The sequence below is a fragment of the Brienomyrus brachyistius genome, chromosome 2, assembly GCF_023856365.1.
Source record: "Brienomyrus brachyistius isolate T26 chromosome 2, BBRACH_0.4, whole genome shotgun sequence".
NCBI lineage: Eukaryota > Metazoa > Chordata > Actinopteri > Osteoglossiformes > Mormyridae > Brienomyrus > Brienomyrus brachyistius.
The window spans coordinates 10,356,716-10,369,013 of NC_064534.1; the positions used below are offsets into that span (position 1 = coordinate 10,356,716).

Below are 12,298 nucleotides of genomic sequence, written 5' to 3' on the forward strand. Positions count from 1 at the left end.
CCCGTGAATAAAAAGAGACATGCCTGCTGTTACAAAATACCTTAAAAACACAGTGATTTAACAAACCTGATTAAGGGGAGAAATCGATCTGAGATTCTTCGTTGTAATGTCATTTCTATGTGTTATGGGAGAATTTCACAATCTGTGTTTGAATTTTGACTTTATTTTGGCAATGAAGACATTAAGTATAATATTGTTGTGTAACCAAAAGTATGACCAAACCCCTATATCATTCAGTCTGTAAATTATGTAAAGAGAAATAAACACATTTATATTTGGAAAGAGATACACAATATCTCAGTCACGTTAGGCCACTGTCTGTCACTCTTGACGTTTTTTTGCTGAATTCATCAAAACCATCCATGTGTAACTCAGCTTGTGAAATGTCCAGCATTCCTTATTTTGCATAATTAAATCGGGAGGGGGGAACAGAAAATCATTACAAGCTTTATACCCACCCATCCCTCCTTAAAAGCTACATCCTTGCCACCCCCCCCACCCCACCCCCACAGAGTGCTTGCGGGTACCATACACACCCATCGAAATTACATTGCTCGGAAAGTGGCTACCATCTGTGAATTGTCCTCTGCCAACAGATGTCTGCACAGTTGTGACTGTGGTTATTTTTGTCTGCTCGTGTAAAGACAGAGAGGCCAACGCAGACATAATGTCTTTGACCTAGTGTCTGTCATCGTCCCTGCTGACTAAGTAAACCTGCTACCTCCAGCAGAAACCAACTCCATCATTGATTAATTTGATTTAATTATCAAAAAGCAAATTGACACACTCGCAGCAGTCCAGCCATACGTCTGAGGGATATGATGAACCTTTCCGACCCCTTGGTGAACTTGTGACCCCTTAGCCTGTGATTGGAAACACTAGAGGATCTGTCAGACGAGGGTTACACGACAAGCCGTGGTGATCCTACACTGTGAGCAAAACCTTCACACTTCATCTGCCCTGTGGCCTTTCATGGTTGTGGCCATCCTGGACGGTGCCCTGGAGATACAAAGTACTATGTGCTTTTCTTCCAAGCAGCCTCCAGATCAATAACAAGCTGTTATATTAATATTGATCAGTGCAGGAAGTGTCCTGGCATTTATTTTCTCTGACATCTGTGTGAAATAAGCTTAATTATACTTATCTAGACTCAGAGCTAAGGGATAATTGCAAAATGGGGAAATAATTTGCCAAATTATATAAATTCCTGTTTTTTTTTTTAATTAATCATTATTATAATTACATATCTTTCCCAATGTTTCTGTCAAGTAAAATTCTCTGGGAAACATTTGGGAAGTGCCGTAATCAATTATTTCTTACATAAGTGTAGTAATCGTAGCCGATTAACATATCAATGTCTAGACAGGAGTAGGTGAGTATGGGAAGAGTATGTCAGAAAGAATATCACCATTTAACCCTACAATGGTTAGTCATCACTGAATTAATGCTGGTTTAGACATCGTTAGTTACAGGGATGGCCTACCTTTTCTGGGGCCTTCAGCAAATCTTTACGTGGGCAAAGCCCCATTACCAAGAAAACCGATGATCACTGCCTTCCTCCACAAGGTTGGAAATTCAGGGGCCCGAGGCAACTACCTAGTCTGCCCTCTTGCTGGAAGCGGCTGGATTTTAGTTCCACATGTCAGCAAACCAAATTCCACCCAAAGAGCTCATAGAGTTAGTTGAGTATTTATACAGTACACAACTAATGGGGGAGGTTTTACACCGATGAGTTAATCTTAGCGTCAGTGTACGGCACTTTTAGATGAATATCTCGCGCGCTTTGCGTACAGAGGGCGCATGCAGTCGCTGAAGAGTTCTGTGTCTGTCAGTCTGAAATCCTGCACTTTCAAAATAACGGTGCCTAAAAGCCACAACTGAACTTAGCTTCTGTTTTACACTCAGCAGCGAAGCTGACAGCAGGAAATATATGGGGCCCGCATTTAAGGCTGAGTGTCATGGGAGTTCAGGGCGGGTGTGTGTGTTGGCGGGGGGGGGGGGGGGGGGGTGAATTGTTGTTGTGTTTGGAGGAGAACAGAAAGCTGTGATTTAGTGCCACAAGTCAAATAGAGTTTTCTTTCTGCTGTGGAAGACGAATGGTGCCTCATTGTTTCGCTGTCAGGAGGGACAGACGAAAGGACCTGCCAACAGGTACTGAACACGGACACCTGTGACCATCTCGCACCCCTGCTCATTTCAGAAACTCCGGAACATTCTACGTACTTCACACATAAAGGTTCCCCCTCATGGTTGGGTACGGGTTGGGGGCTCTTATTTTAAATTCTATCCCTAGTGTCCATGCACCTTAACATCTTCCCAACCCAAAGTCCATGTCCAGGTAAAATCTTAAGTAAAATCCCATCCATTTATCCATCCATATATCCATCCACCCATCCATCCATCTATCCATCCACCCATCCATCCATTCATCCATCTATCCATCCACCCATCCATCTATCCATCCACCCATCCATCCATCTATCCATCCACCCATCATCCATCTATCCATCCAGCCATCCATCCATCTATCCATCCATCCACCCATCCATCCATCCATCTTTGATAAGAGCGGGAAAACAATACTCCCTTAAATTGTTTCAATAAAATATCTTGCAGCATAGCTGGGTGGAAAAGTGTACTTCACTCATTACTTTGAGATAAAGGTCTCTGGATAACAGTAATGTAGATGCTGAACAGCGGCTGTGCCTGCAGAGGCAGAAGCCATTGAACTTTTGCCGCTAAAGCGGTTCTATAGTTCGCACATTTATACAGAGATTGTCTGTCTTAGTAGAAATACTAAACAGAAAGCAGCCTTTATGAATCCAAATGAGATTCTGTCTTCCTTCATACCTTAATGAAATTAGATTCAGTTAAATTGTTTGGTTGCTTAGCAGATAGTTCTAAAGCTTTTTTGCCTATTTCTTCTTTTTCAAATACATTTCATTTACTGCTTTTATTAAAAGCATAATAGAAGATCCTCTGTCGATATTTGAAGCAGAAACATTACAGCTGCAAGATCAAAAACCCAGACCATGTTACTGCCTGCTGCCCTGTGTTGTTCTTGTGGGTGGGGCCGCTTACATTTTTATACAAGATATATTTTAACTAGCAAAACCACCTTAACACCCTCACTTGGGTCATTCTGAGCACTTCTCTATTGTATAAAGGCAGCAGTTGTAAAGTAATGAGCCCCTCAAAAATGAGTAGCATATTGCAAGCGTTACCACGCCAACCAATGCCATTATTCCAAATCTCCCACAAGTTTCATCCCTTTTTAAATCACCATACAATTCGATAACATGTTGGTTCCCGAGAAGGGTAGTGGCTCGAGTGGTAGTGCTGTAGCCTTAAAATGCTACCAGTGAGCACCTCTAGGGTTACAGGATTGAGGTTCTGTGTTTTCCGATTTTGAATGGTTTGTCCCCGCAGACCAAAAGCATGGAAGATTGGTGTCTCTAAATTTCCCATTGTGTGTGAATGTGCATGCATGAGTGCGTGAGTGTGAGCCCTGCAATAGGCTGCCTCTCTGCCCAGGGTATCCCCAGGCTGTTGGCCTACTCTTCCTGGGGCTGGCCGCCGGCTGCACTGCATTAATAGAGCAGGGAAACGAGTTGATGAAGGTTCCTTGTCTTCCCCGCAACGTTAGAACTACACTAGTGGCCAAAATTCTGGAAACATCTAGCATTTTTGGCATAATGCTTTAAAAATGAGTACATGAACAATCAGAAAACGTTAAAATGATCATACTTTGGGCGATTAAACTGGAGCAAGAGTTGAATAAAGTTCTGCAATCTCTAAAAATTGGAAGAGTTTCTACAATTTTGGTCACTAGTGCGGGACTCTTTTTTCTTTCTTCTGAGCCAAATCTCTGAGCAGACGTCTTTGTTATTGTGACACGGGTCTTCACAGGAAATTTTATGCAAACTGCAATGATCAGCCATTCCCTCTCGCAGGTCATGGTGGTGAAAGTGCGGGTGAAACACGTGACTCTGAGTCGAACACCAACAAACCCGCCCCTCCTTTCCACAAGCTCTTATCTCAGGCCCAGCGCGTGTCGCTTTCTTCACTAAAACCCGCTTGCTGCTGGGAAGTGCCTCAAAGCAACCGGACGGTGCGATTCGCTTCTTATCGACATGCGCGCCGGACAGCTCAGTCTCCCTTTTAAGACGTCGTCCGCATTTGTACCTTCCCCCGTATCTCAAGAAACCAAGCTACGCTTCACAGCTGAAGACACTGAACATTCTGGTCACGCCTAATATCACGTATAATGTGACACAACACAGCCCAACCCAACACAACACAACACAACAACGTGAATGCCCTGTGTCCTGTGCTCCATTGCTTGAACAAGTAGTAATTTGCTCTGCGAATGATATTTTGTGCTGTCAACCACTTTACCTAGATGGGCTTCTGCCCGTAAACATATTGCTCTCTGTGTTTAGCTTGTCACATGGCTTTGTGACACGGATTAAGTCCTCAGTGTGCCACGAAGGACAGCTCCTTTAACTAAAAAAAAACAAATAAAATAAACATTTGCACAATATATCTAGTTCCAGAAGTGCACAAAACTGTAAACTCTCTGCAAAGCACACAGGTGGTGCAAGTTTCTCTGAATAACAGTGTTATGTAAATAAATGGACGCAAATATAACTCCTTTTAGCAATTGTGTTTTGTTTTTTTTAACATAACATTACCCTCCCGTTATCACTCCAGCTATATGTACTGTCTTTAATGGCCTGATAGGTTGTATATCTTTCACTGCCACAAGCCAGCTCTATTGCATTAGAGATATGAGTTTAAGTGTCCATTACCTGTAATTAGACGGGTGATCAAGAGCTGCAGGAGACAGAAGTGCAATGGCATTGTCCCCATTATGCGATCGCGCTACACAACCTGTGTTTGCTCAGACAAACTCTTCAACAGATGACAAGAGGCAGACTGAACCCCAGCAAATCTAAATAAGCTGCAGGTGAGTCCATAACTCTCTCATCCTGACCTGTTCCCCAGCTCTTCAGATGGCTCACAAAAACGGTATACTGGTATTTGGGGCTGCAACACAACCGTTTCCTTGACTACCGAAAAAAATATGAGGGCACGCTTCTTTGTTGAGTTTTGCTACAATCGTTGCCATACGATGTACAAAGGAAGCAACCTGTTTTTTTCCCCATTAATCATCCTTATGCATGGTATAGTATCATATAGTACAGTATAGTATAGAACATTGTAGTATACCATAGTATGGTACAGTACAGTATAGCATAGTGTACAGCGAAGCAATTGCTATGTGTATTTAATAATCCAGATGCTACATACAGTATTTGTGGCTAAAGTTATTCTTCATAAATAATCTGAAAGAGAGAAAGATGAAATTGTTCTGCTAGAATCTAAGGAAAAACAACACTGTATTGGTAAGCGTGTAAAAACGCCCCAGCGGCTGAAGATGAACTATAACCTGAAAGGACACTTTCTTATTCAGCAGACAAATTCTTACATATCTAAAGGGAACTATTCAACATTAATCATCATGAGGGAATGGGCCATTTCCAAAGTATGTCCCCTTATTACATGCAGGATAATGGGAGGCGGAGCAACAGAAGCAGGCTGGGGGTAGCATGTGCAATTTCCATCTTCATGGCGGATCATCACATGTCCTGAGGCTACGAAACTCAGCCTATCCTGGTCAAGGCTGCATCTTCTGTCCTATTTTGACTGATATCTGCAGCACAACCTTCCACCAAGAGATCCGTCTGTTTGCATGTTTGTTGGGATTTTTCACACATTTTACTTTTTTTTTTTCTTTCTTTTTCAATACCTCAGTATGTATTCCAACCAAACATATTTGCGGTGGCTTCATTCCATAAGGTCCGGGTGCTTGGGCCAAGGTGTTAACCTGAACCGCTTCATTAAACGGGTCAAGACTAGGCGTGTCACCAGCCCTTCATGGTGTAACGCGTCCAGTAAGCCGCTAAAATCAAACAAAAGGCAGTACATCCCCTCAACGTCTCAAGTTTAATAAATCTCAAATAAACATAGCGACAGATTCTGTTTATCTTGGCCTTTGTTTCCACCAAATTGCAACTATTCTGATAAAAATGTAATTACAGTGCACTCTGCGGGACGGGGCGAGTTGGTGTTCGGCCAGATTGCTTCACTGCACCTAGGAAGGAGCGCCGCTGACTTCCTTGAGAGTTGAGCTAATTCTCCATAATTAGATGTAAATTGCAAAGAATGGCAAGGGGGCACGCGGGACCTCTCCTTTCCAGGCACGCGGCGGCGCAGAGGTTATGAGCAGAAGCTAAACGTTTAATAGCGCTTCGGCTGAGCAGTGCTGTTCTTTCGGCATCTAGAGATGGCAAGACCGGAATAGTAAATGTATATTGTTTCAAAGATGTTTAAGAAACCATAATCCACTCTCTAAATGCACGCTATACGCAATATTTACTAAAGAACGAGTTAAGATATCAATATGTAGGGAGAATATAGCAGATGAATATATTGCATATCACGGGTACTGTTGCCGAACCTAAAGTAAAAATACATCTCAGTAGTGTGACGATCGAGTTTCTCGGCGTCCGTTTTTTTATGCTAAACTTTTCAATAAACTTGACATATGTCCTAATTAATCTAACAACCCTCAGTTTTGTTTGATCGCGTCCTGATGAGCACTGAATGGCGTTTGTACAGTAATCGGAGAGGGCAGCGTGGGGGTCGACATTGCTGTTTGCTGCTGGGGTTCGCTTCTCGCCAGAAGAGGGCAACCGGAATCATGCCTCTAGTCGCCGCGTCGCCTTGACAGACAGCCGTGATATTGCTACAGTAGTAGCACGCAACTCAACCGCCCACTCTACCTCTATCCTGTTTGGGACTGTGGAGACGGAGGCAGGAAATAAAGAGTCGAAACCGCATTTAATCTTTCTGGACAGTTTGGAGAAAAAAATGTTTCGATGCTCCGCAGGCACATCCCCTCACGCATCGTTTTCTCGCCTGATCATTGGAATACGAAGTCTTGGGAAACCCGCAACACGGTCCACTTAAGCATTTGGAACAGTTAGCCTTTTTTTCCTTCTGCAACGGAGTTTCTAAAATATTATTTCATGTTAAATTATCTTCATCTTTCGGGAAAGGTTGCTCGCGGACTATGACACGGTTTATGGATAAAACCCAATAAAGATGCGTGACATGGTTGCCCTAAAGTTTTCTTTATTAATTTAAAAAAACAGGATTTAATTAATACGGGTTTGGGATTATTGCCCGTGCATTGTACCATAACTGCTCCGACGCATACGGACAAGATCAATATAATAATTCTTTTTTTTCCCAGACTAATGCGCTCAGGTTCTGGGGAAGCTTTTTTTTGACTAGCTTGCACCGGGGCACCCAAATGTGCGACATGGATGGACTGCAGGATTGAAAGGCGGTGTGAGGTTTTTCCCCGTCCTGAGAAGCGAGCCGGAGAGCGTGCGGCGGGCAGGTGCGCCTTGCGAAGCCGGCGGATGCGAAGGGGAAGCCGTCCGAGTGTCATGCAGGCTGGAGCGTCAAGCGCCAGTTGCCTCTAAACCCGAGGACGGCCGCTGATAGATACGCGGTGATGGGTATGTGAACTACCATTTTCTAAGCACAAGTCAATTGATTTCCCGTACACTGGCGCTTTGCTTTAACGGTAGACCCTGCAATCGAGGGCATCGCTGTTTTGTTTCGTATTGTGTTCATTGAGGGGGGGTGGAAAAAGTCTCTGTGGTGGCATGCCAAAGGAACTAATGCCAGGATTTGGGTTTTACATCCCTCCGCTAAAACAATGAACTTGTTGTTACGACGACCGGGTCTTAAACGAGCATAGCACTGATTTTTATTTTTTTTGTAACGTGTATATTTTCATGACACGACGAAACTGATATGGTTTACATACTTTCCTTTCCTTCCTTTGCTTGTGTGTAAAATGGGTAGAAGATCGACTGCAGCGCAGCGTTGATGCTGAAAATGCCAAGAAACATCTGCATCTATTTATTTTCAGATGCGGCTCGCTTGCACGATCCTGGTGTTTGATTAAGAGACGCTAGATATGCAGTTTTAAGAATGAATGATTCACCTATGCTGAAGTCTTATCTCGCTGTCTGGTTTATTTCAAGATATCTAAAAATGCCTATCGACTGAGTATGAAACCGTAATTAAGGGGAACGTGAGAAGCTCTACAACTTTATCATGCGTGACGCCGTTTAATTATATCTAATAAGCTCAGCGGCTGTTAATTCCTAATGCATACATAATTAATAAATACTTAATTTACTGTTCAACAGGTTCGAGCATTGATGAACCTTTAAATTGAACGTGTCGTGTTTTATTTGCGGGGTACGAAATGTTTGCTATCGTTCACTTCGCCAGTTTTTTATATATATATATATATATATATATATATATATATATATATATATATATATATATATATATATATATATATTGTAATATCGCTTAATGTTCTCTTTCTGTTTATGAAACGTCAGTAGGCATTTTGCTGTCACTTCAGCAGTTGGGTAAATCTGCAGGGTTTGATTAATACCTTTGCAACAAACTGCGCATCACATGTCCCCACGTTGCATTATGCTGGGGGCCTCGGAGACCGAACACGCTGTATTCGCTTTGGCTGTTGACCTGATGCGGCCAGATGTTTCAGCCTCCCCGTCGTTTTAGATGATCAGTGTGTTTATAGAGACAGGCGCTTTCCGCCGTAGCCCCCGGTCTCTATACGCCTACGGCGATCCCGACCAACAACGTCGTAATTCTCTCGGGTACACAGATGGCCAATAGTCTCCATACCAACTATGGTCATTAATAACTCCCGTGTGTGATCTATCGGCACAGTCTTCGTTAAATTATTAAGAGATATAGCCCTGTTTAACTAACTCTGTGATAATGTATTCGGGGTAATTATATTAGTAGAAAACACAGATTTTGTGAAGAACTGAACTGCCCCCCATTACCTTTCCCACCTATTCGTAAATCAATTATAAGGGGCTCCATAGTTAAAATAATATAGGTTTCTTATAGTGCATGGCTTAAAGCTTATTATTATTATTATTATTATTATTGTGTGTTTCTGCTACATCTAAACGTGCTTTCCTATAATTACTTTGCACTTGTATCAAGATATAATGCTCAATTCTGCAGTCTGTTAAGGTGCGAATTATGATTATTATACGTTATTTATATATGGCCCGAAGCCAATAGTTCGGCACTTGCTCGTTTTTCGAACTGTATATCTCCCGGGGTAGACGTAGGATTATTAACAAACAATTAACTCATTTTACGAACTGCGGCTGTCTTCGAAGGCGTTTGCTAAGGACTGGCGGAGCCCCTGGCTTTAAGCCTCCGATATAATGAATATCGCCAGCGGCTCTGCGGCAGTATAACGGGGTTCGTGTTTTTGCCAACGCAAAATGACAAGTGAGCAGTGAGCGGAGGCGTTCAGTTTAAACAGGTATACAGTAAATGAGGCAAAACAGGAGCGCAGCCGCGGAGAAGCGAAAGCCCCGCTCGCCTGCGACGTCTCTGCGGCAGATCGCAGCGCCAATGTTCTCCTCCCAGTCCCCCTTTTCCCCAACTTCGCTGCCGGTGGTTCCCAGTCGCCTCAAAATCGCGTCTCAGAGGCTGTAAAATTTAAAACAACTCATCATTTTCCCTAGTCCTGAAAATGACTCAGATAAACTGGAATAACATTTATATCCAATTTAAATTAAACGTTCGTTTGCTTTAGATATAATAATGGCCTGTGTTCTTTTTTTTTTAATATAAAGTGACACTGGGTTTGGATGGCTGACTTTAGGTGGTTAGTTTTTTTCCCGCAAGCACTGTGCCGTTTGGGGTCGTTAAATGCAATCACCACAGGCCTTTTCGTAGCCATAAAATCGCAGGATTAAAAAAGTAAAAGCCCTCATGGCGGCGTTTATTTATGAATTCATTTACTAATTCATGCAGAAAGCATCTTCCTGATGAAAACGATTCAGATTACAAGTAAAGGAGGACAGTGACCGCTGGATGCGTGAGCAAGATTCGGAAGCAGTCAGTTACTTCTGCTTTTAAGTGAATGAAATGCAAATGAAATCACTTGGAATGATCAGTAAAGCAGTATGTGGATACAACAGGCCTTCAGTTGGCAATGGCTTTAAGTGAAAGAGCAACGTTGTGGCAGTATGATGATTACAATTTGCAATGATACCCTGGAGTATCAGTAACCTGAGTAAATACTCCCCGGATACTGCAAATGTTGATGGACTGTTTTGCTGTAGTATCTCGATGGCTCGCTTTGTTGGTCTGGACACTGGCTTCAGATAAATCTGCAAAATGAATAATGCGATGTGAATGCTGTTTTCACCACTGGGGGACCACTGATAAGGAGCAGTACAACAATGACATGGTCTGGGGGGGGGGGGGGGGGGCGGTGGAGGGGTGGACGGGTTTCAGGGCCGAGGGGCAGAATAGGAATCTCTGAGGCAACATCGGGTAGCTGTGTCATGTGTGTTCCCACGGGGGCTGAATACCTCAAGATTTTTACATGGTTTGGATACTGCCTGGATTTGAACCTGCGTTCTAGTAACCCAGCGGCGTACCCCCCCCCCCCCCCCAAAGGCGCGTGAGAGATCCTTAGCAGCTACACCATCATCCGATATCGTCAGCATGACGTGGGCAGATTCAGAGGGAGACAAAGTAGCCACGGGCTCTGCAGACTGGTTAAGGTTAAATTAGCCGAATGGAACACTCAAACCAGCCTCAAAGAAAGGTGGACGAGAGGCAGTGGGCAATGATTTTGTTCCATTAAACAGAGAATCACAAGCTCCCCATGAAAAGGAGAATCTGCATAATGCACAAAAGGAAGATGACTCAAGATGCAAAGAGGAACCGAGTAAAGATTACAAGACTAGAAGATAAGAATCATGTGAGAATGAATTATACAGTTCGTATGGAATCATTAATTAACCAGATTGCTGAAATTAGGATAAAGTTGCTGTATTTTGCGAAATATATTTTTTTATCATCTTTCCACTAACTGTATGGAGAAGGTTGCCCAGTTTTCCTCGCACCAAACTAGTGATTCAAAACAACATTTGCAGCTGAACTGAGAACAGATTTATTATTTTTTCCCCATGTGTACAAACAACCAGACGCAACTTCAGGCTATAGATAAAACACACCACAGGGACTGAGGACCCTGAGCACAATGGTCCGCATGGGAAGTTATTATTCTGTGGAGTTCCTTGATGTTTCCACGCGTTAATAAGCACGCCCGAGGCCAGCCTCTCTTCGTAAAGACGCTGTAGAGGACGGCAGTGTGAAGACCTTTCACCTCGCTCGCTGTCTAGTCAACCTGCGAGATCCTGAACCCAAGCCGGGCGTAATTTTGGTCCCTTGTGGCGACCTGTCTCTAGCTGTTGTGTCTATTTCTATGTCTACATCTGAGCATTTATTTTAAGCATTGATATATATCGGCGGTGACTAGATATTTTATCTTGACATATAGAGCAGCTCCTTTGTACTGTAGCTGTAGTTGTCTGATAAAACTTTAAGTTTTTCTTTGAAGCCTTTTGAATCCCTTTGTTGGCGCAGAATCCAGACGCGTGGTGAGGTCCTCAACGCCTCTACTATATGAGAGATACAGTCTAGTCTTCAATGACCTCATGTATTTCTATTGCTGCCCCTATCAAAGCCTCACATCGTGCGTTAAAACACCTTAGAAACAATCTGGCCTTTTAAATCCGGCGTGCACGTTCACCGCATCCCGAACGCAGCCAAAAATAAGAATTCATTCGTTTGATTATGACTGATTCGTTTAATAAGGCTCCAGCACTTTAACTTCACTGCATCACTTGGAGACACTGCAATCCTGTATGGCCGTTAAAACAGACATAAATGTTTAAAAACATTTGTATTTTTTCCCCCCTCCCCTTTTAAATAGCTATATGATGCTTAGATGCTGTTAGGCAGATGATGTGTCCCTTACTGAATGACTAAGCTTTCACGTCTTCGGAAGCGGAGGAGGTGTCAGAAAAGATAACGCTGTCGAAGATTGAGAGCCTGCTGGGGGGCGGGAAAGGTACAAGCACAAAATATATCTGTTTTTACCTCTTCTGCCGCTTATGCAACAAATGATTTTGCTGTCAAGGGAAATTAAACTTGTTCCTATGGAAATGACAATGGGATGTAGGGAGAAGTGACCTGTGTGTACTTTGAGAATCAACGCTTTGTTGTCGAATGGGCACATTAAGGTCTCACTCATGAGTGTTCCGTTGCTGTGTAAGTTGTGTGGCGT

General features: G+C 43.1%; 1 protein-coding gene across 2 annotated transcripts in view; it reads left to right on the top strand.

Moving 5' to 3' along the window:
• Positions 1-6,872: 6,872 nt before the first annotated feature.
• The window catches only part of LOC125716779 (leucine-rich repeat transmembrane neuronal protein 4), a 105,418-nt gene continuing 99,992 nt past the window's right edge, over positions 6,873-12,298 (top strand). For both annotated transcript variants that reach the window (XR_007384404.1, XM_048989522.1), the window contains exon 1: positions 6,873-7,592. Coding sequence is in view for 1 of the 2 variants with exons in the window: in XM_048989522.1 (XP_048845479.1) it covers positions 7,589-7,592 (4 nt within the window). In the remaining variant the exon portion in view is untranslated. The remainder of the gene's footprint in view (positions 7,593-12,298) is intronic.